General features: G+C 49.4%; 10 protein-coding genes across 10 annotated transcripts; 7 read left to right on the plus strand and 3 right to left on the minus strand.

Moving 5' to 3' along the window:
• Positions 1–517: 517 nt before the first annotated feature.
• On the minus strand, positions 518–1,497 carry BDW70DRAFT_139104 (mitochondrial 37S ribosomal protein uS12m). Its single transcript, XM_073737336.1, has 3 exons — positions 1,063–1,497; positions 852–952; positions 518–776 (listed from the first exon to the last, which is right to left on the minus strand). The coding sequence occupies exons 1-3, from the start codon at positions 1,460–1,462 to the stop codon at positions 711–713; spliced, it is 567 nt and encodes a 188-aa protein (XP_073594594.1). The 5' UTR covers positions 1,463–1,497; the 3' UTR covers positions 518–710.
• A 181-nt stretch (positions 1,498–1,678) lies between these two features.
• BDW70DRAFT_139105 (proteasome maturation protein) lies at positions 1,679–2,406 on the plus strand. Its single transcript, XM_073737337.1, has 2 exons — positions 1,679–1,804; positions 1,875–2,406. The coding sequence occupies exons 1-2, from the start codon at positions 1,802–1,804 to the stop codon at positions 2,361–2,363; spliced, it is 492 nt and encodes a 163-aa protein (XP_073594595.1). The 5' UTR covers positions 1,679–1,801; the 3' UTR covers positions 2,364–2,406.
• An 893-nt stretch (positions 2,407–3,299) lies between these two features.
• Positions 3,300–4,519, minus strand: BDW70DRAFT_75899 (uncharacterized protein). Its single transcript, XM_073744783.1, has 3 exons — positions 3,784–4,519; positions 3,646–3,729; positions 3,300–3,585 (listed from the first exon to the last, which is right to left on the minus strand). The coding sequence occupies exons 1-3, from the start codon at positions 4,301–4,303 to the stop codon at positions 3,428–3,430; spliced, it is 762 nt and encodes a 253-aa protein (XP_073594596.1). The 5' UTR covers positions 4,304–4,519; the 3' UTR covers positions 3,300–3,427.
• Positions 4,520–6,698: 2,179 nt separating this feature from the next.
• Positions 6,699–10,413, plus strand: BDW70DRAFT_75951 (SPX and EXS domain-containing protein). The gene is made up of 6 exons (XM_073744784.1): positions 6,699–7,040; positions 7,107–7,161; positions 7,229–8,722; positions 8,777–8,863; positions 9,203–9,292; positions 9,344–10,413. The coding sequence occupies exons 1-6, from the start codon at positions 7,027–7,029 to the stop codon at positions 10,313–10,315; spliced, it is 2,712 nt and encodes a 903-aa protein (XP_073594597.1). The 5' UTR covers positions 6,699–7,026; the 3' UTR covers positions 10,316–10,413.
• A 1,043-nt stretch (positions 10,414–11,456) lies between these two features.
• Positions 11,457–12,514, plus strand: BDW70DRAFT_161298 (HMG-box domain-containing protein; the record flags this gene model as incomplete). Its single annotated transcript, XM_073740960.1, has 3 exons — positions 11,457–11,635; positions 11,687–11,961; positions 12,012–12,514. The coding sequence occupies 3 exons, from the start codon at positions 11,457–11,459 to the stop codon at positions 12,512–12,514; spliced, it is 957 nt and encodes a 318-aa protein (XP_073594598.1).
• An 883-nt stretch (positions 12,515–13,397) lies between these two features.
• BDW70DRAFT_75965 (putative anaphase-promoting complex subunit Apc5) lies at positions 13,398–16,459 on the plus strand. Its single transcript, XM_073744785.1, has 7 exons — positions 13,398–14,399; positions 14,448–14,541; positions 14,592–15,003; positions 15,052–15,175; positions 15,232–15,338; positions 15,388–15,524; positions 15,596–16,459. Exons 1-7 carry the CDS (start codon positions 13,682–13,684, stop codon positions 16,317–16,319), a joined length of 2,316 nt encoding a protein of 771 aa, XP_073594599.1. The 5' UTR covers positions 13,398–13,681; the 3' UTR covers positions 16,320–16,459.
• A 947-nt stretch (positions 16,460–17,406) lies between these two features.
• Positions 17,407–19,755, minus strand: BDW70DRAFT_75969 (DNA-(apurinic or apyrimidinic site) lyase APN2). Its single transcript, XM_073744786.1, has 6 exons — positions 19,660–19,755; positions 19,591–19,603; positions 19,493–19,538; positions 19,310–19,442; positions 18,552–19,261; positions 17,407–18,501 (listed from the first exon to the last, which is right to left on the minus strand). The coding sequence occupies exons 1-6, from the start codon at positions 19,685–19,687 to the stop codon at positions 17,578–17,580; spliced, it is 1,854 nt and encodes a 617-aa protein (XP_073594600.1). The 5' UTR covers positions 19,688–19,755; the 3' UTR covers positions 17,407–17,577.
• Positions 19,756–19,950: 195 nt separating this feature from the next.
• BDW70DRAFT_139123 (cytochrome c oxidase subunit VIa) lies at positions 19,951–21,010 on the plus strand. Its single transcript, XM_073737338.1, has 5 exons — positions 19,951–20,167; positions 20,256–20,280; positions 20,339–20,498; positions 20,560–20,567; positions 20,663–21,010. Exons 1-5 carry the CDS (start codon positions 20,002–20,004, stop codon positions 20,706–20,708), a joined length of 405 nt encoding a protein of 134 aa, XP_073594601.1. The 5' UTR covers positions 19,951–20,001; the 3' UTR covers positions 20,709–21,010.
• A 388-nt stretch (positions 21,011–21,398) lies between these two features.
• Positions 21,399–23,190, plus strand: BDW70DRAFT_139126 (putative FAD binding monooxygenase). The gene has a single exon (XM_073737339.1). It carries the CDS (start codon positions 21,499–21,501, stop codon positions 23,032–23,034), a length of 1,536 nt encoding a protein of 511 aa, XP_073594602.1. The 5' UTR covers positions 21,399–21,498; the 3' UTR covers positions 23,035–23,190.
• Positions 23,191–23,715: 525 nt separating this feature from the next.
• On the plus strand, positions 23,716–25,513 carry BDW70DRAFT_76022 (glycosyltransferase family 69 protein). Its single transcript, XM_073744787.1, has 3 exons — positions 23,716–24,383; positions 24,439–24,664; positions 24,721–25,513. The coding sequence occupies exons 1-3, from the start codon at positions 23,784–23,786 to the stop codon at positions 25,116–25,118; spliced, it is 1,224 nt and encodes a 407-aa protein (XP_073594603.1). The 5' UTR covers positions 23,716–23,783; the 3' UTR covers positions 25,119–25,513.
• The last annotated feature ends 60 nt before the right edge of the window (positions 25,514–25,573 follow it).

Below are 25,573 nucleotides of genomic sequence, written 5' to 3' on the forward strand. Positions count from 1 at the left end.
GTCCTCTGAGACTCTAGACCCAATAATTACCCAATCTTATTCAGTATAAAATGAGCGTTCACCGTATTTGACCCTATACTAGCTGTGCCGCCCGACGATTCAGTTGTCTGCTCCTGCTATATAGTTGACTCCGTGCGTGTACTTCAGGTTATAGCACAATTTGGGCACTTCTAGGATCTAAACCGGCTTTCAGATATGACGAAGTGGTTAACGGTACATTGTCGAGAACATAGGATCTTGGGTTCATGCACAATCAGTCTAGTTTATTACTAACCCTACTTCATATAGATTATCAGCTGTAGTGCCTTCTACGACTTACAGCTGGGATGTACAAATGAGACCCTATGACGTTTGCCTGGGCCACAGTCGTAACTAGGTAGGAATGCCAATGCTGATTCCCGGCTGGTTTTGTATTTGGCGGAGTATTAATGGATGCAGGAAGTGGTAGATTCTTCGTACAATATCAGGATTAAATGGGTGCGCTACCTCATACCTATGAGCATGATTTTCTATAGTCCTATTTCACTGTAGGTTTGTCCACCAGAATGGTCCTATTTAACCCTGAGTTATTGAACTCCAAGTACAACTAGATAACCGGAGTGATATTGATACAGGTTGCAACGTAGGTTCAAACCCCAGATAGAATACATTTGCGCCATTCAATAAACAGAGTCTTTACCATGAAAATCAAACATACCATAATCAAAGGTCTAATCCTTCTTGGGCTTCTTGGTACCATACTTCGACCTGCTGGTGACTCGACTAGCAACACCGCCCTGAAGACGACTGTCAGAACATATGAACTCAGAAGGCTCAATATGGAATTCAAAAACGAGGGGTTCCAAACGTACCAGATCCATAGCTCCTCGGACCAAATGGTACTTCACACCAGGACAATCCGGCGCTCTGCCACCGCGAACAAGCACAACACTGTGCTGCTGGACATTATGACCTACACAGAAATCAACCCATTAACAGACCAGTCCAGCCAGCGCATCTTATTCTAGTCGCTAGACGCATTTAAAAGGAGGGAAAGGAGAGCGGAGGGGTTGGATGACCTACCTTCCCCAGGAATATAAGCCGTAACAACCTTCCCACTGCTAAGCCTGACTCTGGCCGTCTTACGCTCACCGGAGTTAGGTTTCTTCGGCTTCGTGATACCCGTCTTCATGCACACGCCCTTCATCTGCGATCGGTTGATGAGCGCCGGAGAGCGGGAGCGGCGCGCAGCCTGCGCTTTACGACATCCGCGCCGTACCTGATTGTATGTTGCTTGTTTAAAGGGCGATGAGGAGAATTGCCGGATCAAGGAGGGCTTCGCGGCGGCGAATGCTTGCGCTGCGGCGGGTGTGCGGATGATGGGTTGGAAGCGGGTTGTGGTGCGCTTGATGGCGGTCGTAGCGGGGCGGTGAATGAGTGTCCGCAGGCTCTGGAGGACGAGGGGCGAGAAGAGTGAGGGCATTTTGGCGGTTGGCAGTGGATGTTGCTTGATCTTCCGGGGTGTTGAAGCGGTTGATGCATCTGGGAATAATTTCGGGGAGATCATGTGATCTAAGGATATTGCGGGCTTGGTTTTTGTGGTTCGCCCAAGGAGCTGGACGCGCCATTCGGAGCTGCCTTGGCTTGTCTGACCGTCACTGGTCTCCGAGCTGAATATTCCAACACCTTTCTACCTATTATTCTCACATCCGCTCGCACTCAACCTCTAGCTTCTTCATATTTCTGAGTCCTGAACGAATAAAGATACTCGATAAAGGAAAATTCATAAGCGCTACCTACGAATAACTTCATAAATATCACAATGGTTCGCCCGCTCATCATCTCACCTATCCATCACCATCAAGACGATTAGAACCAGCTCTAACAGATAACAGTCCCTCCGCATCGCACCACCCTCATCCCACCCCACTCAAACAACCAATACCTCAACCCGGCACCTCCCCAACACACATACCTCAAAAGGCGCTCCTTCTGCCCCTGGAGTCCCCGACACCCTCCGCTCAAACATCACTCTCCAAGCTCCCCGCGGAGCTCCATCCACTCAACCGGCCACACCAACCTCCACACATCCTTTAGAAGCCCGCCTACTTGCGTGGCGCCAGACCCAAGATGCACTGAAGATGGAGGGTCTCCGCCGCACTTACGGTATCGCGGAGCCCGTGCGTCGTGGCATGGAGCTGAAGATTGTTCGCGATGGGACGTTCAGACCTGCTGTGCTGGGCGGTAATAAACTGGGAAATGTCCATGAAGACATCTTGGTCCTTGGGGGAAGGGATACAGAGATCGGATGGGAGGATGTTTTCCATGGTTTGTTATTCCTTTCGTTCTATGTTCATACTAGAGAAAAAGTTGGACTGGGCTGACGTGGCTTGCTTTGCTTGTAGGAGACGACTTCAGGGAGCCACCTTCTTTCCACGACGAGATGGAGAAGCGGCTGCGGATGGACTAGAGTGGTGGAACTATCGGGGGCGGCATCTTTTTATAGGTCAGGGTCGTTCGCTTGTCGATAATTGGACTTTCCGTGAATCTCTCAGAAATATCTTGATGACATGACGTCGAATCAATACAGCACGCTACGGGTACGGAATGGTTTCCAAACGAACACTTGTGTACGAGAAGGCCAAAACGTCTTTTCGAACTTGATAATGGCTTCTACATCGTACACTGTACAATCTACACAGTCACAACTGTAAAAATAGATCCGGCAAGCGCGCCTGGCGTTCAATTCGTGCCGTTACCTAGCATACCGCTCATCTTCCCAAACGTAATATGTGAGCACATTCGAATTAGAGCGCAGCAAATGGTGGAACCCAAATCTCCCAATAAACAACGCATGATGATTGCCACGAGAGCCCAGGGGAAATCAGAAACATATTACAACAAACCTGGAATGAGAAGAAGATAAAGTGAAAGCCCCATGACATAAATTGAGAGGACATGCATGAAATTGCATTGATGAACCGGACAAAGCGCAAGGATATGACCCCAACAATGGAACAGAAATCAGAAGAAAAAAGGAAATAGGCAGCCGGGAAATGGGGTATATAAGGCGATGTTTGGATGAAAGGCGAGAGATAGTCCAGTCTTGGGACGATTGCCAAGTGGACATGGAGTAGATCAGCTCACGGGAAAATGACAAGCGCTGGAAAGGAGTGTCTAGCCATAACGGCATCCCAGGTTTCGATAAATAGCGCTGACAAAGTATGACGTCTCACACCGAACCTGTTCGTAGGCAGAAGCCGATCCCAGGCATCGGAAGTTCAAACGATGTGGCACTGTAGGGGACCGCAGGTAGGTCGGGCTGGTTGCTGCCTCTGCATTACAGGGGCGATTGGGTGAGGAATGTCCTAGACACTGGGGCTCGTCTCCATCCCGGTGGAAAACGTGCAAGGTACAGTCCATTAATATACGTACGAACCATCAATCTTTATTGAATGACACAGCGACACCGAGGGCTCCGTTCGCTGGCTTCTCGATCGCGAGAGTACTGCGCCTTGCCACCTTTGGCGTCCTCCTCGTCCACAATCTCCTGTGGTTTAACAGTCATGTGTACCACGTTGGGTGCGTCACGGCTGAACTTGGAATCTGAACCCATCATCAACATCAGGCCCTGGGTAACAGGACTCGGAGCAGGACATCACATACCTGAGAGAGGAGATTTATCATCAAGGAGTTTTCCAAAGGATATTAGACGGATCGAGCTAGGTGATGACGGCCGAGGCTCCCAATCTAAAATGCATCAGCTAAGAGACACCATTGATACCATGTTGATGAATTCCTTACCGTCCTGCCATGCCCTCCAAATTAACTCCTTCAAAGTGTAGACGCTCATGGAAAACGGGTCATAGTTGTCTACGCTGATATCCCTTTTTCGCAGATAGTTCGCATCAATTTTAAATGGGTATCGTGTGCCCGTTATTAAAAGCAGGACGATAGTCAAAGACGGCCCAGACTGTTCTGGCTCTTTGACCGAAGCATCAGACGACAACTCAGGTGCCGGAGCCGCAACTTTGTGCTCTTCCGTTTCAGGCGATGCAGAGGTTGGAACAATAGCCTCTGTATTAGTTTGGTCTGAAGGAGCGGGTGCAACGTTCCCATTGTCTGCGGTCCCAGTATTCGACAGATCAGCCGCCATATTATCCTTCGGCGCTTCTGCCGTTAATGAAGTCTTGTTCGCACTTTCGCTAACGTCGATAGTCGAGCTGGAAACCGGTTGTGAGGAGTCGGGAGCAGCGGATATCGAGTCACCAGTGTTTATGGCAGGGTCTGGACCGTCCAATTGCGTGCGATTATTTGAAGCCATCTTCTCTTTATTGCTTCAACCAGAGGTTGAGGACTGATCAGGACGCCGTCTAATGGTGGGATGAGAGGGAAAGGGAATGCGAACTAGCCGATAATCCGATGATGTTGGAGACAGGAGTTGGTACTGGAGCTGACACGGAGAACGGTGGATATGATGAAACAGCGATCGGACCGGCGAAGAAGACTGACCGACCGACGAAGGGAATAAGAGCGAACCCAGGCCCCAAACCTGACTACGTGACAGAGAATAATTGTATAACGGGTCGCAGGGTTTCGCGATCGAGAGGCTCACGGGGATGAAGGAGAGGTGTAAAGAGGAGACAGATGGAGAGCCGAAGGGGAGGAGAGGGTCGGGGTGAGTGGAGCTGAGCACCCAAGGATCCGTCCGTTGGCGGTCTCAATCTGGCCTTCCAAGGAATCTCGAACGATAGCTATGTATGGAGTCGCAGTTATGTATCTCCTTCTCTTATTTTCATTCACATATAGAACGATATCGAAGGATGATCAAATCTACTTTCACTTTTTACATTGAAGCTTCGCTGTGATGACTGTATCCTGACTGCGAGTGGCGACATGCTGAGATTGGCCGCACACCCGCATGCAGTTCTGCGTTGATTTGCTGCGGATCCCACAATTTGCGAACCTAGCTAAAGAGTTCCGATATCAGGAGTTCGAGCAAAATTTATATCTGATGTTTTATCACTATTGCTGGGACGCCAGAAAACTTCCAGACTCCATATCGACTACGACCAGCTCATTTTGCTTTCAATCCACCATCGGAATCATCTCGCTCATTCTTCGGCCGGTTTGAATATCTACATTCGAATAAACTGCCGTAACTCTCCCAGCTAGCCCACCTCCCTCTGGTAGCAACTCCCTCTAGTAGAAAAGCAAGGTTAAACTGAGCAGAGTCCTGCTCTCCCCTGCTTTTGGATTGGCGAATTCCCGATCTTCGTATGGGAATCGATCACAAGTGACCATAAAGCTCTGCGGTAATGGCAATAGCTCCAACTCTCAGCTGATATGACGCCTGTATGTAGTCTCAATGATCAAATGCCCACTATGTATCTTCTCATTGGGTGATCAGTGTCCTGTAAATCCAAACTCCATGGTCCTGCATCCATCTAAACCGAAATAGCCTGCCAGCCCTCCTGGTATCCTTGCGTCCATGCTCGGCCTTATTGGGCAATCCCGCGAAACCGTGAGCATTCAAGCTCGACTGTGTATTAAAAGACCCTTGGTAAAAAATGCAAATATACGTGAAGCTGGGTTGATTTGATGGCTTTCAGTAGGCATAGACCGCCCATACCTCCATAAGCTCGCTCCGGATGTCGTTCCTAGCCGGTCTCGAGTAGCGATCAGTACCAGCTGCTCGGTGGGCATCAGGTGCAATGCGGGCTGACGATAGGCTTGGGGGAGGCTGAGGTTGACACCCCCACTGGCATCGAGAGAGCTCTGCAGAGCAATCGCCTTTCATCTGTGTAAGGCTGTTAGCGGATCCAACAAGTCGCAACTGCATCTGCATCTCGGAAGATTTGATGCCTCCAACGCTCAGCACCTATGCCAAGGGAAACTTGCATGTTATGCATTGATAGCGTGTCTACCACGTTTTGGGCTGAATCTGACGGTGTCTAGGCACAGTTCTGTTTCGTCAACCACCAATGATCATCGTCAACTTCACTAACAAAGTAATCAGAGAACACGAGTTCTTGTTTCGGCTAAGCAAACAGTCCTCTGGCGAAGCGAGACGCATGAGACGCAGCAATAATGCAGGATTCCACCCTGTTGGGTAAAATATGGGATTATCAATAATTTGATCGGACCAGAATTCTCCGATTGAGTTCTCAACGGTGACTGACAGAAAGGGATCCGCATAGTCCCTAGGTGAACTCGCATATTATCCCAGGTCTCGTGGGACTCAGAAACTCGAATATCTGTATTTCATGGCTGACGTCAGCGATAGAGAAAATATGAAGTTATCGTGACATGGACGTCCCCAGAGCAGCTAATTGTGGGGCCGCATTGCTGGGCCAGCCTTCCTACCGAGTTTTGGCTAATGTCTCCAGCACAATTTGAGCCAACCAAGGTTGCGTAAACCTTGGATGACAGGGATGTGTTCAATCGCGGCGGCGGCGTCCGCACGTGCTAGATATTGAGCCAACCAGACGGCGATTTTCAGGGATATCAATGCCTTCTCAAATAATCATTGGCTTGCGGGGCGGGTCCCCAACAACGGCCAAAGGCGAATTGGTGATGAAAACCGACTCTGCGCTCAGAGGCCGGGACTCTGGAGATCGGCTGCCCTATCGGTTGAGAATCTTAGACCTTCAGGGTTTGGCGTCTGACTCTGGTATGATTTGTTCGCCTTCTGGTTGGGAATAATATCATTTTTTCCTATTTTCTCTTGGGCCTTATGCGATGATATGGTCCCCTGCTACAACAACTAATCGCGAGTCTCCGCCCCTGCCGACAAACACGATAACGATATTGAGCTGAGATATTGCATCTGCATGGTGAAGGCCCCGGGTATGTCGAGACAGCGCTAAACTAAAAGCCAATTTTTCCCTCACGCCCACTCTACTCTGGCCCACGCGACCGTCGGTCAGAATCCGCTATCGCTCAGAACGGACGCCCCAAGTAATCGATTTAAAATCTACGGGACTCCGCTAGTTCGCACTCGATTGATACTATCAGTACCATGCTCAATCACGATCCCTCCGCAGGATGAAGTTCGCCAAGTAAGTAAACTCTTGCTTACCCTACCTCATGCATTGACGTGTTGCTGACCTCTCGGCGACTGGCAGAGAATTGGAGCACGAGCTGGTTCCTGAGTGGCGGGCTAAATATCTAGACTACAAGGTGAGCCTTTGCCATTGTTGCTCTTAGATTTTCTGCCGCAGTACTGACGCTAGCATTTCTCGCTCAGCTCGGAAAGAAAAAAGTCAAGGCGATAGCGCGCGCCATCCAGAAAGCAAACCGCACGCCGACCCATGCTTCTCTCAGACGGCCTACAGTCGGAGCCGAGTTCTTGGATACTCCAGCTGGTTCCAACCGTTCCGTATCATTTTGGCGGGCAGAAAAACGAGCGGAAGGAGGAGAGGCACAGAATAGTATAGCAAGCCCGAGTCCTGCCTCACGGTCAACACCCGGTCAACGACATGAGCGACAACCCCTGCGAGTACCAGGTTCTCGGTTTTCTGCCGTGCATGGAAGCTATGGAAGCATTATCGCATCTCCCCCACAACACCCGGGGGTGTCAGACGCCGCCTCGCTTGAACTGCCCGGTCCGGCAATGGATGTTGACGAGGATTCTCGATACTCAGACAGATACATGGATCACGCGGTATCTCCTACATATTCTTTCTCCGTCACGCCACGACACGGCATGAATCGAACCGTTTCCAGGGACTCAACTCACCTCAGTCCGTCGGCGGCAAAACAGCCGGCCACGGCAAATGTCGGACCCGAGAAAAACGTGACTTCTGGATCTATTCGAAGAAATTCCCGTCTTCTTAATCGTGTTCTATCAACAACGGAGGCAGCAGAGAATCCTGTAGAGGACCACCGCTCCGAGGTGGAGAAAAAGCAGGATGAGTTCTTTGCCTTTCTCGACGGCGAATTAGCGAAAATCGAATCGTTCTATCATATGAGGGAGCGGGAAGCTACTGAACGATTGAAGGTGCTTCGGGAACAATTGCACACCATGAGAGATCAGCGGATACAGGAAGTCTTTTATGTCAAGAGACATCGAACTGAGGAGTCTGAGCAGCAGCCGTCAGAAGCCCTAAGTGGCCTAAACAGCCGCCGCATCAAAGCTGCCATTACGGGTCGCCGAATCGGAAAGAACTCCAAGGCACTGGCAGCATTGACTACCCCTGGAGGCGAGCAACCCCAGGACAGTGATGTTATCACCAGACGCAGGGACTTCACGCGTCACCCGGTGGAGGACCAGCAACTACCGAAATCTGAAGTCCCGTATCGATCAGCGAAAAGAAAGCTAAAATATGCTCTGCAGGAGTTCTATAGAGGTGTGGAGCTTCTGAAATCCTATGCCTACCTCAACCGGACTGCTTTTCGGAAGATCAACAAGAAATACGATAAGGTGGTTGGTACACGTCCGTCGATGAGATATATGGCAGAGAAAGTCAACAAAGCCTGGTTTGTGCAAAGTGAGGTGACTGAGAGTTTGTTAGCCACCGCGGAAGATTTATATGCTCGCTATTTCGAGGGCGGGAAGCGTAAGATCGCCGCCTCGAAACTTCGTCGTACGGTCAAGAAAGCCGGTGATTACTCGCCAAACACTTTCCGCTGTGGTCTTCTTGGGATGGCTGGCGTCCTATTTGCCATTCAGAGTCTGATATACGCGAGCCATCACCTAGCTGATGATGATATAAGTCGTCAGACGAACTTGTTACTCCAGGTAAGTTTGCGTACTCCTGTTTATACTATGATTTCAATCACTTACAGCGGCCAGATTTATGGAGGGTATTTCCTAATTGTTTTCCATTTCTTGCTATTTTGTGTAGACTGCATGATCTGGAATAGAACTAAGATAAACTATGTTTTCGTCTTCGAATACGACACTAGATCCGCACTGGATTGGCGCCAATTGGCTGAGGTATGTTCACTCATTTATTTTTTTGGTATGTTTACTCATTTATTTTTCAACTGGGGACAGCTACCTTGCTTCTTTCTGTTCATATTAGGCCTATTTATGTGGCTGAACTTTTTGACAGTCAATGCCATGTACATCTACTGGCCTGTAGTCCTTGTAGGAGTCACTGTGGCTGTGCTGTTTCTGCCGCTACGCGTTCTATACCACCGAAGTCGAAAATGGTGGGCATATTCTAATGTTAGTCAAAAATCTCCGTCATGAGGTTTCTGCTGCTGACATGGCTAGTGGCGTCTTCTGCTGGCGGGTCTATACCCGGTTGAGTTTCGTGACTTCTTCCTGGGAGACATGTACTGCTCTCAGACGTATGCAATGGGCGTGAGTGACTAAACCCTGATTCATCTGTGCCGAAGCGTTGACCTTGCTTAGAACATTGAATTATTCTTCTGCCTCTATGCGAAGCACTGGGGCGGCTCGTCAACGCAATGCACCTCGTCTCACTCCAGATTACTTGGGTTCTTTACCACTCTCCCGTCGATTTGGAGAGCTTTCCAGTGTATTCGTCGATATGTGGACACCAAGAACGTGTTTCCCCATCTCTTGAACCTTGGCAAATATATGTGCGGAGTCCTCTACTACGCCACCTTGAGCATGTACCGCATCAACAGAACGACACGATTTCAGGCCCCCTTCATAACATTCGCGCTGCTGAACGCCATATACGTTTCTGTGTGGGACTTAGCAATGGACTGGAGTTTAGGAAACCCCTACGCCAAACACCCCCTACTGCGCGAAACCCTGGCATTCCGAAGAGCATGGGTTTATTACGTAGCCATTGTCATCGATGTCGTCATTCGTTTCAATTGGATCTTTTATGCTATTTTCGCACATGACATTCAACATTCTGCCGTGCTCAGCTTCGTCATCTCCTTTTCCGAAATCTTTCGCCGAGGCATCTGGACAGTATTCCGAGTCGAGAACGAGCACTGCACAAACGTTCTCCTGTTTCGTGCGTCCAGAGACGTCCCGCTACCTTATTCCGTGCCCTGCGCGGATGGTCAGATTGAGCAACAACAACCCCCAGAGCCAGAAGTTCACGAGGTTCAAGCTTCTCTCACGGCCGTTCCAACGCACGATTTTGAAGAAGCAGCGCCGTCACCTGGTGTCGCCTCGGCTCGCCCGCGAACACTTACTCGCGTTGGAACGATCATGGCCGCCGCCCATGCGCAGGATTTCCAGCGCAAGAAGCGACCAGACGAGATGGGTGGTGCTACTGTGGCCCATGGCGGTCCGGAATCCCCTGATGATTCGAGTGATGAGGATGATTCTGGTGAAACGCAGCCATATAGGGATACAGACCATGCCATTGAGGAGGAGGCTCCGTCAGATGATACCCAGTGAGGGTATAGTCTACTGGGAGTGTAACAGCTTTATGGCTTATGACTCTATGTTTAATGCATATAGAAATTGATTTGTAAATATATAAGCGGGGTTTTCCGTCTTCAATCTAATGAATGGTATCCGTCGAGCCCATCCCTTCCCGAGCAGTTTATTTTTAATGACTCGCATCAGGTCGTACTCCGTGAGTAGCTCTGAATATATAGTGGTCATCATATTGTCTGGTGTCTGGGCAAGGTCCCCATTTGTGTTTCCTCCATGGCGAGCTTGATACGGTTTGAATACCTCTTCACCCGCAAACCCGGCTATGATGCCCAAATTGAGGATTCTGAGAAGTTCAATTGAGCAGCCTTCCAAGTCGGCAGCAGCTGGCTAAGATGATGGTCGTTCACGATCGTTGAAGGGTGGGTCCATGACGACTGACGAAAAACTTCTGCATCCTATGAAGCCTGTAAGGCCTATGGGAACATACAGAACTTTGCCACCGTTTGAAGGAGCATAAGCTTGAGCCATGAGTCGGTAGCTGTTTCAGTGGGACACGAACCATGCTGCTATTTTGGCCGCCTTTCCTCAGGGGCAGATGGAGAGGGGCATTTCCAATGGATGCATTGAGGAAACTGAAGATATTCTAGCTGTAGGCGTTTATGGCGAACGATTGATAGGTGATTGTAGTTGGATCGTGTCTGATAAACAACACAATTACATTAAGAGTTGTGTAAAGGGAACGAGAGTCAACAAGTGGGAGATTTGAAGAAAGAATGAAGACACCAGCGAGCGTCCAAGTCGAAGGCTTTATGCTAGTAGAGCGAAGATGTGTTCTTCCACTTTTGGAATCAATAAGCCATTGACGATCTAGTTTGGTGAAAAACGACTCAGGCCCAGGGTGAAGTCAACTCATCCAGACTGAACAAAGAACTGGGCCAGCCACCAAAGCCCAATAGGAACACAATCTCATGCGCCATGTCTAGCTGAATCTTTCATCTCATTTTGTACTTGACTCGTTCGTCCCAGACACAGTCTTCTGAGACACCATCTCCTGACTTCTCTCAATTGCTCATGAATGTTTCCAGGATGACGCTTAACAATATTTGACTTTCCATCATCCTTCTTCCCTTACAGAGTCAGGAATAACAGAAGTGCCAAAATGGCTGCTGTATCGATTGCTATGAAATCAACAACACAGTCACCCGACAGCATCACCGAGCTCCTTTGGAAAGATGCTTTGCGTCATCTGGGGTCTACGAATGATGAAGTCCTTCTGCCGACAAATGTCGTGGATATCATCGGGCAGGATAACGTCGAGAAGATCAAATCCCGTCTTTCGTGAGATATATGACAGTACCCCCTCTACATTCTTGTTCTCACAGGTTATAGTGCACTTCTCGGCGCTCCAGTTGTGTCCTTCGTTGATGAATCAATCAATGCTCTGCGTGTTCTGCGCACACCGACATTCTCGGGCTCATCGATTTCTGTTGCATCTCCTTCTAGGGCCCTTAATTCATGGCCCAGCGAAGCGCCTACCAAATCCAGGCCAGCCTCAATGAAACCCGCAAAGATTCCTCGGCCTCCAAATGCGTTCATCCTCTATAGGCAGCACCATTACCCCAAAGTAAAGGAGGCACGACCTGACCTCTCGAACAACGAAATCTGTAAGTTCCTTGCTACTCTCCAGCGGTGTGAGATAAGCTGAATAGAAAAGCGGTGATAATAGGAAAGAAATGGAGAGCAGAGCCGGAAGAGGGGAAGCTGCACTTCAAGAATCTAGCGGAAGAGTTCAAAAAGAAGCACGCGGAGGAATACCCTGACTACCAGTACACTCCTCGAAAGCCTTCTGAGAAAAAGCGTCGTGCGGCTTCTCGCATTTCTCCCAAGAATCCGAAGCGTACCGTAGCCCTTGAGACCCCCGGGTCCATGACTGCACCATCATCTAACGTGTTCACGCCTCAAATGTACCCTGGCATACAGAACGGTCAACTCGCAGGCGCAGGTTACATTGGCTATCTGGATGGTTTAAACAGTATGGTCAACGCCGGTGGATTGACCGAGGAGCCTGCAAATTTCGGCACGAATGCATTTAATTCTCTCTTTCAACCACCCCTGAGCGACTATGGCAGGACTGCGTTATTCCCGCAGTTGGAGTTTGCGGGCCCGTCTTTGGGAGATTCTTTAGAGTTTCCTGAGTTTGCAGCCGATTACTTCTGAGAAGGTTATCATCGTCCTGATCTTCTTACTCCACCATTCCACGTCGACCAACATTCTCGATTGCTTCGGTGTATATACATGGATCCCCTGTGGTTGCTTTGTGTTGTTACGTCAGCATTATTACAGTCAGCGCTCAGAAAGCTGCCGCTTCTCGCAGGTACGCTGCTTGAATGGATACGAGCCGCATATTGTGCCGTACGCGCAGAAGCGAGTATGACTGGACCTCTTCCTACATTCGACCACGCGCCTGTTGTACTAGGTTGCTAAAAGAGCGCGCTCCGCTACCTAGGATGCGACAAGAAAGACGTTATCGGACTCCAAAATACACTAAAGAAGTACATGCAAACGTGATCGAAAGGTGAGCTCGAGTCCTCAGCATATGGTTGATCGACCAAAGAGCTGACTCGCCGCTAGTTTCGCCAAATGCCGCTCGACATATCACCCAGCTTGGGTCGATCGAGTGACGAAGCCGTCATCGGTTGTTGTTTTGTGGGTGCGTCTCTTGTCGTACACCTACCACTCGGTGAGGCTGTCTACCACTTTGCTTGGGCTTATGGACATTGTCTTAAAAGATGCGGAGAGGCGGCTGTGCCGATGGCCCTAACCGAACTATGCCTTCGTCATGTATTCTCACTTAATAGATAATCCCAGAAGCTACTTTTGATTGATTTTTTGCCAAACACGTAACAAGTACGTACTCAAATCCTTATGGGAGGACTGTATGCACTCTCTACAGGCGCAGAAAAAAAACTAAATTGAATGCGAAGAGAGAAAAAAAGTAAAAACATACAACAGCTGGGATTCGCATGTGGTCACCCACCATACTACTAACCAGCCGGCGTGTGGCTTAAGTACGGCTGAGCGGACGGGAAGCCCTGTTTTCCACACCCTATGGTCGTATGTACCGGAATACTGCAGCGTAAAATACATATAGCCAGCTTTGCTTGACAAAAACCTTTTCCCGCTTTTGTTGCTGCATCGACACTTTCATATCCTTCAGGCTTTCTCCATTGGAGATGGGCGAAGCATCCAGTTTAGGGCCGATAGCAATTCTTTGACCTTGTTTTATCTTCCCAATCCTCCCGACGCGCCACCTTTCTACGCTCCTTCCCAGACCCACAATTTCAGATATAGCCTGACGCAAACAATGCACGCCATCCAGCTGCAATGAGTCGATATCTCACTCCTTCAAAAGTTGCCCTCCTGAGCCTTATTTCTATTTACACTCAAGGCGTGGTTCCGAATTCGTCGGCTATCCATGTTCTCTCGTTTATGGTTTCTTATCTGAGCCCCTTGGGCGCAGGTGATGCCCCGTCATCCTCGGACAGTTGGCCAGCACAGTATTCAGTATCCATAGAGGATCTAGAAAGAGTACTAAAAGCACACCCATCTTCCATACCAGGCAGATCTATCTGGGATCTTTTCCTGCGGAAGATATGGTCAATCGACTCATGTGACGCGTTAGAGTTGTTCTTCACACAGATATCCACTACCCTTGCAAAGACGCGCGAAGAACGAATTCGAGAGAGGGATGCCGGTCTCGCTCCGGAGTCTGGCTGCATGCGTCTTGCCCGATGCTCCCCTCTGGGCGCTTTTGTAAGGAGAGCTCAACTGGAATTCACCAGGCTTCAGTTTCATGATTCGGTCAAGTTATGGAAGGGTTTTGTCAAATATCGCCTTCCAACCTACCGAGCCTGGGCACGCAGAAACCCATCTGACGAGCAGGTTCCTGTCGACATTAATTTACTCGAGCTGGGCCTTGATACGAGCAGTCACCTCGCTCAGGTAGCATACGGCAATATCGAAGACAATGAAGAAGACGACTGCTACGTCAGTACGAAGGAAGTCGAGCGGCTCCTGGAGTTCCAGATCGGCGAGTTGCAAAGTAGGTGTTTGCCCCAATTATTATGCACGCTTCCCACTGACAACGTAGGATTTGGCGGGCGAGTGCCAGAAGAACTGAAGGCCCAGCTGAAGCGCATCATTGCCTCCGGGGTGACACTGCCTGACCTGATACATTACCTAAGGTGAGCGGCGAGCGTGGAACTTCTTTCTTTCCAGCGTTAATCACTCCTAGATTTCTCGATGCTTGGAGGGCGGGAGATTACCCGTCTTCGTTTGACAATCTTCATCGCTACTTCGACTACACAATGCATAGTCGGGACAAGGGAACTTATCAATACGCGCTTCTAAATCTCGCAATACTGCAAGCGGATTTCGGCTGCTATGAAGAAGCTGTGTCCGCGATGCAGGAAGCCGTCTCTATTGCTAGAGAATCTCATGACATGAACTGCCTGAATTTCTGCATGAGCTGGTTGTACCACTTCGGAAAAGCTTTTCCAGAGCTCATCACAGAGGTTGAAAACACTGGCATGCTGGGTAATGAAAAAGAAGGGCTTTCTTTTCTCAAAGCCAAAGCAAAGGAAACGGAGATGTGGGGATTGCTAAGTACTACGCTCCTGAGCGAAGCAAAGCTTGAGCTACAGAACGTAAGTTTTCTTGCCTGTCATCTAATATATATAGCTAACTTCTCAAAGGGGGAGAGTCTAGCGTCGTCTATTGAGAACATTGTTCGGGCGTCGCATCTAAATGTCACAAAAAATCTCATGAATTCTGTGGGGCCTCAGCTTTTGCTTCAGACTGCACTATACGCCAGAATAGGTATTGCAACCCCTCCACGGGTTATATGCTTCGAGCTGACTTGGCATTCATCTCAGGTGTCACTCACCTCGCCTGGCTGAGTAGTGAGACGTTCCGCCATTGCTACCGGAGCAGCGCACCTTTTGAAGACCACCTGAAAAGCACATTCCGGAGCTGCCAATTAGTGAGTTCTGTTCCGGCGTTCCCCTTCCCAGGCCGCTCACATCATCAAGCTAGCCCAGCAGGGTCGCTATAACGAGGCTTCCGCCCAAATGGCAGAGATGAGCCCAGAAGGATTCCAATCCCTGAAAACGGGTCAATACTGGGCGTTCTTCTCCGGGGCCCTTCAACTCAGACGCAAAATATACAAGTATGCTCTCTTCTCTTTATCTTCTCTTCCCAGTGTGTTACGATTTTAACGGTGGAGCTTCCCATTCTCAGCGACGACCGAGAATCAGCAAGCCAGCTACTCTCTCAACTCCGAGCAATCGACCTCCCTGACAGCGACCTCTCCTTCCTCCTCTCCTTCCTTACCGTCGAACACCTAATTCGCCAAGCGGACTACGCGCAAGCCTTCGAACTCATCGAAAAAACAGCACAGTCAATTCACCAAGACAATTTCGACATCCAACCGCAGGTCAAACTCCTCTGCCTGAAAGCCCGCATCTTCGAGAAAATGGGCCAGCCCCGGCGTGGCTTCTCGCTGGCCATGCGAGCCGCAAGCATTGCCTATCGCTCGCGCCTGCTCCCGGGTCTATGGGAAGCGATCGTCGCACTAGGTAGTGTACTTCTGAGTCTAAAGGAATTCGAGGCCGTTGCGAAGATGGTCGAAAGCATTATGCCTCAGGTACTTGAAACGAGCGACTGTGATCTTGCGGCAAGTGCGTACTCACTTCTCGTGGATGCAAACATGGGCATTGCAGGGAGGCTCTGGGGCGAGGGGAAGAATAACGGGCCCGCAAAGAAGGAGTATATGAATCGGGCGCTGGGGTATTTGGACTCTGCGTACGAGCAGTATGAGGAGATTGAGGATTTGAGGGGTCAGTGTGAGATGATGGCGAAGAAGGCAACGGTGATGCATCTTACGGGGGACTCGGTTCTCGCTAATGATTATGCGGCGAAGTATCTGGACCTGCGGAAGCAGAAGACCTCAAGTTGGATCTAATATTGATGGTCACGATGTTAAGGGATGATGAGAGCTTTAGAAATGGGCCTCGCGTGCTATGACACTACTATGTCAGTACAAGGACTCTGCTGTAAGTCCAGGGTAGTCAGACCAAATTATTCGGATGAACGGAGGAGTAATCATGTATATCTGAATTCGATCGATTGTCAACGGATAAATGTACTAAGTAGAAACTTCACAGGTGCCTTTGGATCCGCTCCCTGTAATTCCGGCATCCTTAGCGAGAAATACTCCAGTTAGCCTCCAAGTCGAGATCAATCTCAGAGCTATGTTGTCCACTTTCCGCCCGATTCACGGTTGAAACGTTGCGAGTCCGAGACTTTGAACTCTTAGCACAGAGCAAGCCGCTCTGGGGCACTAGAAGTCCTAAGTAACGATGCCGCAACAACACAGAACTCTTAAGTCGGTGGGCCGCGCAGTTGCTGTGGTTGTTTAATCCAGGGTCCGTAATTGAAGGTTCGGGCGGAGCAAGGCTAGGTTAAGGTCGAGATGAAGGAGTCTGACATAACTTTCGCACGCCGAGGAACATTCCATTGCCGGAAGTTTCGAAATACTGTAGTTGTGAGTCCTGAGTTCATTCCCTAATCTGGGAATTCGCTCATCACAAGAGATCTTGGAGCCGACATCCTAATGAAACGAGTCCGAATCTCGAATGAAAAGACCTTCGTGCCGTTCTGGTGTTGGAAACACCAACGTGCAGCCGACGTTCTGTACAAATGTTCTGCATTTGCTGCTTAGTAGTCCTCATGTCAACGAAGGCGATTCTTGTCTATATTAGAACCTTTCTGGCTTGTACCCGACGCCGGCATGGTCGACTAGGGTCATCATCGCCGGGGAGGGATTCGATCCCTGATTCCGTGGATACGAATTGCAAGGAATGCGGAGCGCACAACTGAGAATTGCGCAAGGTGGTTGATATAGAACGAAGACGTTAAGCCTAGCATTTCATCGACACGGATAGAGAGCAACGTAACAGATGATTCTCGCTTTGCCAAGTTTTCCAGGATCGCTCGAGTTTATCCAACGCCATGAAGATAAACCCATCCGCGAAACCCGAACACCAGTTTGATGAAACGTGGGTATGGGCACCGAGTTTATTCTCCAGAAAGCACGAAGCAAAGCTTGAAGATGGAAGGAGCGGGAAATTGCGGTGAGGACTACGAAGAATAGACATCGTCATGGCGCTTTATGATGATGTAGCAACGCACCATTTGAGGAATGGGCATCTCAAGATTCGCTACATCGTCGAGGAATCCCAATCGTTAGCCCAGATGAAGGTAGAGCATCGCCATTCAGTTCCTTTCTCTTTATTCCCACTGGGGCCCAGCGGTCTGGGACAGATCCAGAATGTTCGACCAAAATTTGGCCCAGGCTTTTTAGTCTTCAGGCTAATGCACTCCTCACCATGTTCTCCGCACTTGGGAGGCGGCTTTTTGGTAAATAGCTTCGACCAATCTTGCTTGCTGGCAACTGGGTCGATGAAGCCAGTGTCCTCCTTGGACGGTACCGGAGTCATGGGTGTTGGTGCTTTCTCAGGTTCTAGTGCCGCTTTCGAAGTCTGTTCTGTTACATCTTGTTGACTGGTGATAGTTGAGAATTCGGCAGGTCCCCGTCCTTCATCTTTCGAAAGCATGTAATCTTTAGGTTCAATCACAGGAGCACATTTTGGCTTGAAGAACCCCTTCAGAGTACTCTGTCCGATTGTAGGGGCGACTGTTTGACTACTCGCTGACTTCGATCGTTTAACCGGAGGAACTTCAGTCCTGACGGGTCGTTTGCGGACGATCCCCTTCTGTTGAGTATCGTTGGGTACAGAGGCGGGCGCATCGGCATCCGAAGGTTTTGGTGTATTTGTCGCTGTCCTCGCAGTCATGCTGCTTTCTTCGTTAGAAAGACATGTTGTCGAATTCTGCGGAGAAGACGTTTTCGGCGATGGTTGGCTCGGCTTGCGCATAAACATATCTTTGATGCTCCTCCGCCTGTCGAATTCCGGTATCAATCTCCCTGATAGCGGTAGTAGGAACTTTGTCGTGTAATTTTGTTGACGCTCGCCGTTCTTGAACACCCCTGGAGGATTCACGATATCGAGTATGTGGCACTGGCCGTCATTCAGTGGTATGCTGTCCTTAAATACGGCGTATACTGGGCAATGGTCTGACCCCTGAATAAGCTCATTAGCGGAGGCATTCTTCAGGTTTTCCTAGGACATACCATGAGCCCTTCCTGGATGTTAGAGTCGGAAAACCAATCCTTCATGTCCAGGCTGCAAAGGACGTAGTCTATCCTCGAACCGTAGTTACCGGGACGAGCATTTATTCTTTGCTCCCAGCAAGTATACATCCCTTTGCGTTTCGGATGAAATGACCTGCATATATCATAAAGAACAGGTTGTTCTCTTCCTTCATCATTGCCACCCACGACTTTACCGTCAGTCAGTAACTGGTTGAACAGGCGGCGAGCAGGGGCAGAGACGAAGTCATCCTCCGTAGTTACCCCTTTCTTTATGTTTTCCGCCGCGTGCGCTGCATCTATCTCGCCTCTTGAGATATTTATATCTCCAGTGACAAACACCCTTTTGCCCAAGGCGACTAGATTCCGGACGCGAGCATCCATCAAGTCCAGGAAGTTTTGACGAAAAGCGTCTCGGCTTTCGTCCCTATTGGCGGGACAATATAGGCCTATAAGAACAAAGGCAGGGAACTCGAGTATAACGCATCTTCCTTCAGAATCAAGCGTCTCCGCCTCTAGCTCCAGCTTCGACAGCTGCTCTATCGTTGGATAGCCGCCAATTTGCTGGTCTTCGGGCAGGTCTCTGAATGACACCGAAGAATTTGGTGGGCAAAGGGTCCCTGTCAACCCCTCTTCAGCGCGAATAGGGGCACATGTTGCATTACGAGTGTATATCGCGACACCCGAATAGCCTGGTCAATAATTAGCTTCGAGCTACGTTTAGATTCGATAGACCAAACCTTTTTTGACTTTAGGTAAGCTGAAGTAACAATCCCAGCCGGGCACAAGGACCATGTCATCTCTAAGGTCCTTTCGCTGGATCTTTGTTTCTTGAAAGACGACTATATCGGCTTCCAATATGTCGAACATGGACTGTCTCGACCCGGGTTAGCCGCGTCGGCATGAAAGAATGTAAACGGTACCTCAAAAGTCCGCGTACTCCTCCATGGCTCGTACGAGAATGGATTCCTATTAGAGTTAGAGTGCAATACCAATAGCGAATCTGAGATTGATTACAGACCTAATGCCATTTACTAAGTAAACAATCAGAATTAGCGCGAATACCTCAGTCGCAGCCGGGGAAGCTCACCGTTCCATGTCGTAATGCGAAACCCCATCCCGGCTTCTACAAGCCTCGAAATAGCCTATACCAGCAAAAAGACCGAGTAAAGCCGCGAAGCGACAGATCAGGAACGGAGCTCTCCAGGCTGCAGCTGCATTGATGTACAGCACGTGATCCGGGACAAAAGTTGACATCACGGGGAGCGCAGAGGCTGCTGACATAACGAGCGACGGTTGTGGTCGGAGACGACGAATCACGGGAAGCACTAAGCGGCTTTTGCCTGCCCACCCGAGCCGACATCGTCTGATATTCCCACCTTCGAACAGATCGAGATACAGCTGCGAGCTTTCTGCTCTTCATTCAGCAACCATGATTGCCCAGCGCAGTGTCCTTCGCCTCGCCCAGCGTTCCACTCCGGTTCGCTCTGCCATCCAGCGCCGCTTCAACAGCACTGACAAGCTGCCCTCCTGGGCCGTCGACAACGAGTTCAACCGCGAGCGAGCTGCTGTCAAGCACCATGCGGCTTCCACCAGCAGTACGTTAAGCCATCCGAGGCCTTGTTGGCCTATTTACACTTGAATTCTGCGGATCCAGAATGTTACTGACCCATTGGCACGCTCTAGGTCTCTGGCTCAAGCTTTCCATCTTGTACGTCACGCAACTGGAACCCCACCAGCGGGACTCAATTGGACTTACATAACTACAGTGCCGTTATTCCCTGCTTGATTGGCGGTGGCTACAACGCCTATGTCCAGTGGAACGAGCATTGGGAGCACTGGGAGCACATGCCTCCTCTTGAGGAACGCACCGAGTACCCCTACCAGAACATCCGCACCAAGAACTTCCCTTGGGGAGACGGTGACAAGGTCAGTCTACGATATAGTACAGACATTGCCGGTCAAGTAACTAACCGAACCGCTGTCGCAGACCATCTTGTAAGCCTACCGTTCGCGTCAATTACATGCGCTCTTCCGATCCGGGCCCTCGCTGGGGCCGTCATTATTTTTGGTCAAGTACTAACTATTCGCAGCTGGAACTCCAATGTCAACTACCACAACAAGGACAAGACTGCCTAAGTGATTTTTCGTGAGTTAGGACTACGCCAACCCGAAATACGAGATCATGTACAATTATACAGGAAGGAGGGCGAATCCGGAACATATAGTCACAAGGCTCTGTTGGCGAAGCAGTTACCCATCGGCTATTACTATTCTTCTTTGAGTTTCCTTTGTATGCCACAAGCTCATCCGCCGATTTGATTGATTATAAACAAGATTCCATTATTTTCGAATATCAAAGGCCAGTTACAGCTAGCTTGGGAATGCTAAGATAACAATTAGAAGACATGTATAATGAAGGAATGACCGCTAAACCTCCGACCGCTTCGCAAGAACAAAATGTAGCATCTTTGGTCGTCTTTAAGCAAGCGTCCGCGCAGTCAGGTCTGGTGGGTATCTTAGCCAAGGAGCTGCCAGCGGTAAATGACGAATGTCAGACACCTCATACACGCTTCAACCAGCAAAGACGCTCTTGCCTGTATTTCTTAAGAATTCATGGGCAAATTACTGAAGGGAAAGAATCGGGAGGATGAGCTTGCCTCGGAGCCACAACGGCAGCCGAGCGGAAATGTCGGACAGTCGGAGCCCCGATACACAGCCTTCAGCTTCAAACTTCGAAGTGATCAAGGGTCTCACTTTATTGAATTGAAGAAGTATAAATAGAATGAACTGGACCAAGGTACAGAAAAATGTTTCTCAAAGCTATATCATATATTCTCAGCAAGTCTGCTTCTTGTACTGTTTCACCCTGGTTCTACCGGAATAGTTCGAATATCTCTCACCCACGATATCTCTACTTTTACGGCCGATGACGAGCAATCCTGACGTCTTAATAATTGGCGCCGGTCCATCCGGTCTTGTCACAGCATTGTGGCTAGCCACGCAAGGCACCTCTATCCGCATCATAGACAAAGCAAAGGCGGATGTTTCGACCTCCCGAGCGCTGGCCATTCAGGCACGGACACTGGAACTATACCGCCAGCTCGACATCGCTGAAGAGGTTGTTGCGAATGGGCACAAAGTCAGAGCAACGAACATCTGGTCGGAGGGCACATATCGGGGACATATTCCCATCGGCGATATTGGCACCGGGCTGACGCCGTACCCGTTCATCCATATCTTTTCGCAGGATCAGCACGAGAGGCTGCTCGAGAACCGCCTACGCTCGCTCGGTGTCCATGTCGAGCGGGGTCTGGAATTCATAGGATTCACAGAAAACGACTCCTCCATAACAGCTCGGTTGAAATCCACTGACCACGAAAATGATATAGAATCTTGCGAAGCAGCCTTCATTGTCGGCTGTGACGGACCGCATTCAACCGTTCGTCATGCCGCTGGAATTGATTATGACGGTGCGACGTACTCCCATATTTTTTTCGTCGCCGATATTGAGGGAGCTGGGCCAACTTTCAACGGCGAAGCGCACGTTAGCTTCAATGAGTCCGAGTTTATGTTGCTGTTCCCATATGATGATGACCGCCGAGCCCGTATCTCGGGGGCTATTGATGACGAAACAGCAGAGAGAAAAGGTACTGATATCAGCTTCGAGGACATTGCTCCACAAATAAGGCAGTCATTCAAGATGCAAATCGACAAGATGAACTGGTTCTCCACTTATCGGAGCCATCATCGCGTAGCGGCGTCGTTCGCCCGAGGCAGAGTATTCTTGGTTGGGGACGCTGCGCATATCCATAGCCCAGTCGGAGGACAGGGCATGAACACTGGAATAGGAGATGCAGTCAATCTTGCCTGGAAGTTATCAGCGGTTGTTAAGAAACAAGCTGGTTTATCGTTGCTTCAGAGCTATGAGACAGAGCGCCGCGCGTTTGCGCTTCAATTGGTCAGCACAACAGACAAGGGCTTCAATGCTGCCATCTCACAGAGCTTTCTGGCCCGAACCGTGCGGACTCGTGTTGTGCCTTATATTGCTCCTTTGCTCGCCAGAATCGAGTACGTCAGGCACTACGTGTTTCGGAGAGTGTCCCAGATCATGCTCGGTTATCCACACAGCAGCTTATCTACTGGGAGTGCTGGGTACATTCACGGAGGTAGTCGGATGCCATGGGCAGTTGTTGGCGACATCGACAATTTTGAGGCCCTGAAATCGATCACCTGGCAGGTCCATGTATACGGGGTCGCAAAGTCGGGATTGATACAGTGGTGCCAGAGCAGGAAGATTCCTTTGCACGTCTTTCCATGGCATGGCCAGTACGAAGCGGTCGGATTAATGGCTGATGCAGCGTACTTGATCAGGCCAGATACCTATGTTGCTGTTGCAGAACCCTCGGGAGATCCTCAGATTTTCAATCAGTACTGTGAAGATATTGGACTCCGATGGGTTTGAGCTTTGTTTTGTTTTCAAGCCTCTCCGGATTAACCAGCTAATCGAGCGGCTGATGGATAGTAATGCATTAGTCACCACTCCTACTATTATCCCGTCAACGGATATATTTTTGGGACGGGCAATTTTGGGTGATTGTAGGCTATAATTGAACCTATTTCTGAACTACTTGTGGCGAGGTCTCTATTTGCAGCATTTAGCAACGGTTGATAAAACCGCTTTTGTGCTAAGCTATATTTCTGGTTCTCTGTGTAGTTAACCCACTTACTGATAAGAATCACGCTTCTATAATTCTGTTTTACCTTACCAGATATGAGATCTTTGATTTATTATAGTAATCCCTGGCCATGTCTCTCTCTTGATTCGAAGAACACATTTTGGAGGCAGCGCATGCTTAATATCTCCCAATACAGCCCAGTAAGGAAGGGCTCCAAGTTACGCGCAACAACCAGCAAGGCCCTATGCACAAAGCTGACAAGCTAGTATAAGCAAGGCGGGGCTAAGACATAATCTCCTAACTAGAGCTAGCTATATAGTTCTGCGGGCAGAATAGTGCTTGTTCTACCTAATTAATACAATAGGTCTCGACTTGTGTACTTACCCTAGGGGATGGTTCTTGGCGGCTTCGCGTCGTCAGCAGTCCGACTCCAACTCCGACACTACGCACAAGGCAAGAAACTCACACGACACTCACTCCTAGGCCTAATGTGATCGTCAAGCTCACGAGCTGGCTATTGTTATTGCTAAATCAAATGCGTGTATTGGACGCATGCGAGTCCTTGATAAATGGACTTTCCTTTCTAGCTGTCTCCGCCTTCCGGCATACTTCGCGCTACCACAAGCTCCTCCGTCGTCGCCTTCTCCAACTTTGCTTGCTCACGTTCGTCCTCTGGAGCTCAGCAGATATTTTCCTTGTTCATCGAAACTTTCACAAGGAGCAAATTCATTTGGATTATAGACCGCCGGAGCGACAGCGAATATTTATTGCGAGTGCTCTCTGGGATAATGAGCGGACCATTTCGAACCAATGGAACGACGCAGTCATCGAGCTAGCCGATGTTTTCGGAGCCGACAACATATTTGTCAGTGTATATGCAAGCGGAAGCAACGATGGTACGGGGGATAATTTGCGTAAGCTCGATAAAGCATTGGGTGAAGTAGGGGTTCAACGAACTATCACCATCTCCGAACCCTCTCCAGACAATGGAGCATTGAAGAACCCGCCTGCAGACCGGAGGCACATCGCTACTCGTGCTCGACTACGGAACCTGTCTCTGAAACCTCTATATGATCTTCGGGATGCTGGCACATTCTTTGACCGAATCCTGTTTCTGAGTGATGTCGTCTTCACGGTTGGTTCCCCATCTCCGAGTACTCTTCCTCTGGCTCACATCTTTGGAACTCCAGAAAGAAGACGTACTCTCTCTCTTAAATACCAATTATGGTACATACACAGCCGCTTGTTCGTTCGATATACTGAACCCACCGACCGGCCCTGACGCACTGGCCCTACGAGACGCCGACGGGCATGAAACCATCATGCAGAAATGGCCCTTTTTCCGCTCTTCCAGGTCGAGGGAAGCTATAAAGTTTATGCTGCCAGTTCCTGTTAGGAGCTGTTGGGGGAATATGGGTATGTCAGCTGTACATATGGAAGTCTCGTTGCGGATGCTAATGCCCTATGTTCAGTCTTCATGGGTACAGAAGAAATCTATTCTACCCGGGTGTATCAGTTTCGAGGGGTACCTGATGGCCTCGCAGAAAAACATGTTGTGGCTTCCGAATCCTGTCTGATACACGCGGACAACTATATCTCTAAGCGAAGGGGCGTTTACCTAAATCCTTTTGTCCGAGTGGGATTAAATACTCCTGCATACACGGCAACTCCTCAAGAAAGCCATTGGCTGTCTACTTGGGAGATTTTCGAATCATTATGGGAAAATCGGCTTCGTCGCTGGCTCAGCTCACCGTTTCTGAAAGGATGGTTCCTGCGGAGAAAATTCGCTAAATGGAAGGCTGAAGATGAGAATAACAAAGAACGCGGTGACTTTTGTCTCACTAATGAAGTGCAAGTGACGGAAAGATGATGGAACTGCGATACCTTGAAAAATGGGTATGGGGGCCAATGACGGAGACTGCAATGCACCTCATCACGCCCAATTGGGTTACCTACACTATTCGCCCGTCTCCTGCAATGAGGAAGTTGATTCTCTCGGCTCGTTTACCAGAAGACGAAACTCTGGGAGTCTGTAAGGACCGGCCTTTTTTGTTTCTGGCGACACCAACATCAGTTTCGACAGGCTCACACAGTTCGTGAAGGCGACGTTGCCGAGTTCGCGGATCAACTGGAGCGTCCCGGGGATGTACTCGGAAGTATGAGAACAGCCGGCCAGCACAGGGCGGGCCATCCAGCTTGTGGTAGACTAATTTACCCTTATCTCAGACCAAAAAGTATAATGTAAATTACTTTGGATATACGAATAAATACTCTAACTGTCATATCAGAAGTTATTTAGCGCAATTTCTGATTATCTGGACGTAA

The sequence above is a fragment of the Aspergillus foveolatus genome (assembly GCF_047715535.1).
Source record: "Aspergillus foveolatus strain CBS 279.81 unplaced genomic scaffold BDW70scaffold_35, whole genome shotgun sequence".
NCBI classification, from domain to species: domain Eukaryota; kingdom Fungi; phylum Ascomycota; class Eurotiomycetes; order Eurotiales; family Aspergillaceae; genus Aspergillus; species Aspergillus foveolatus.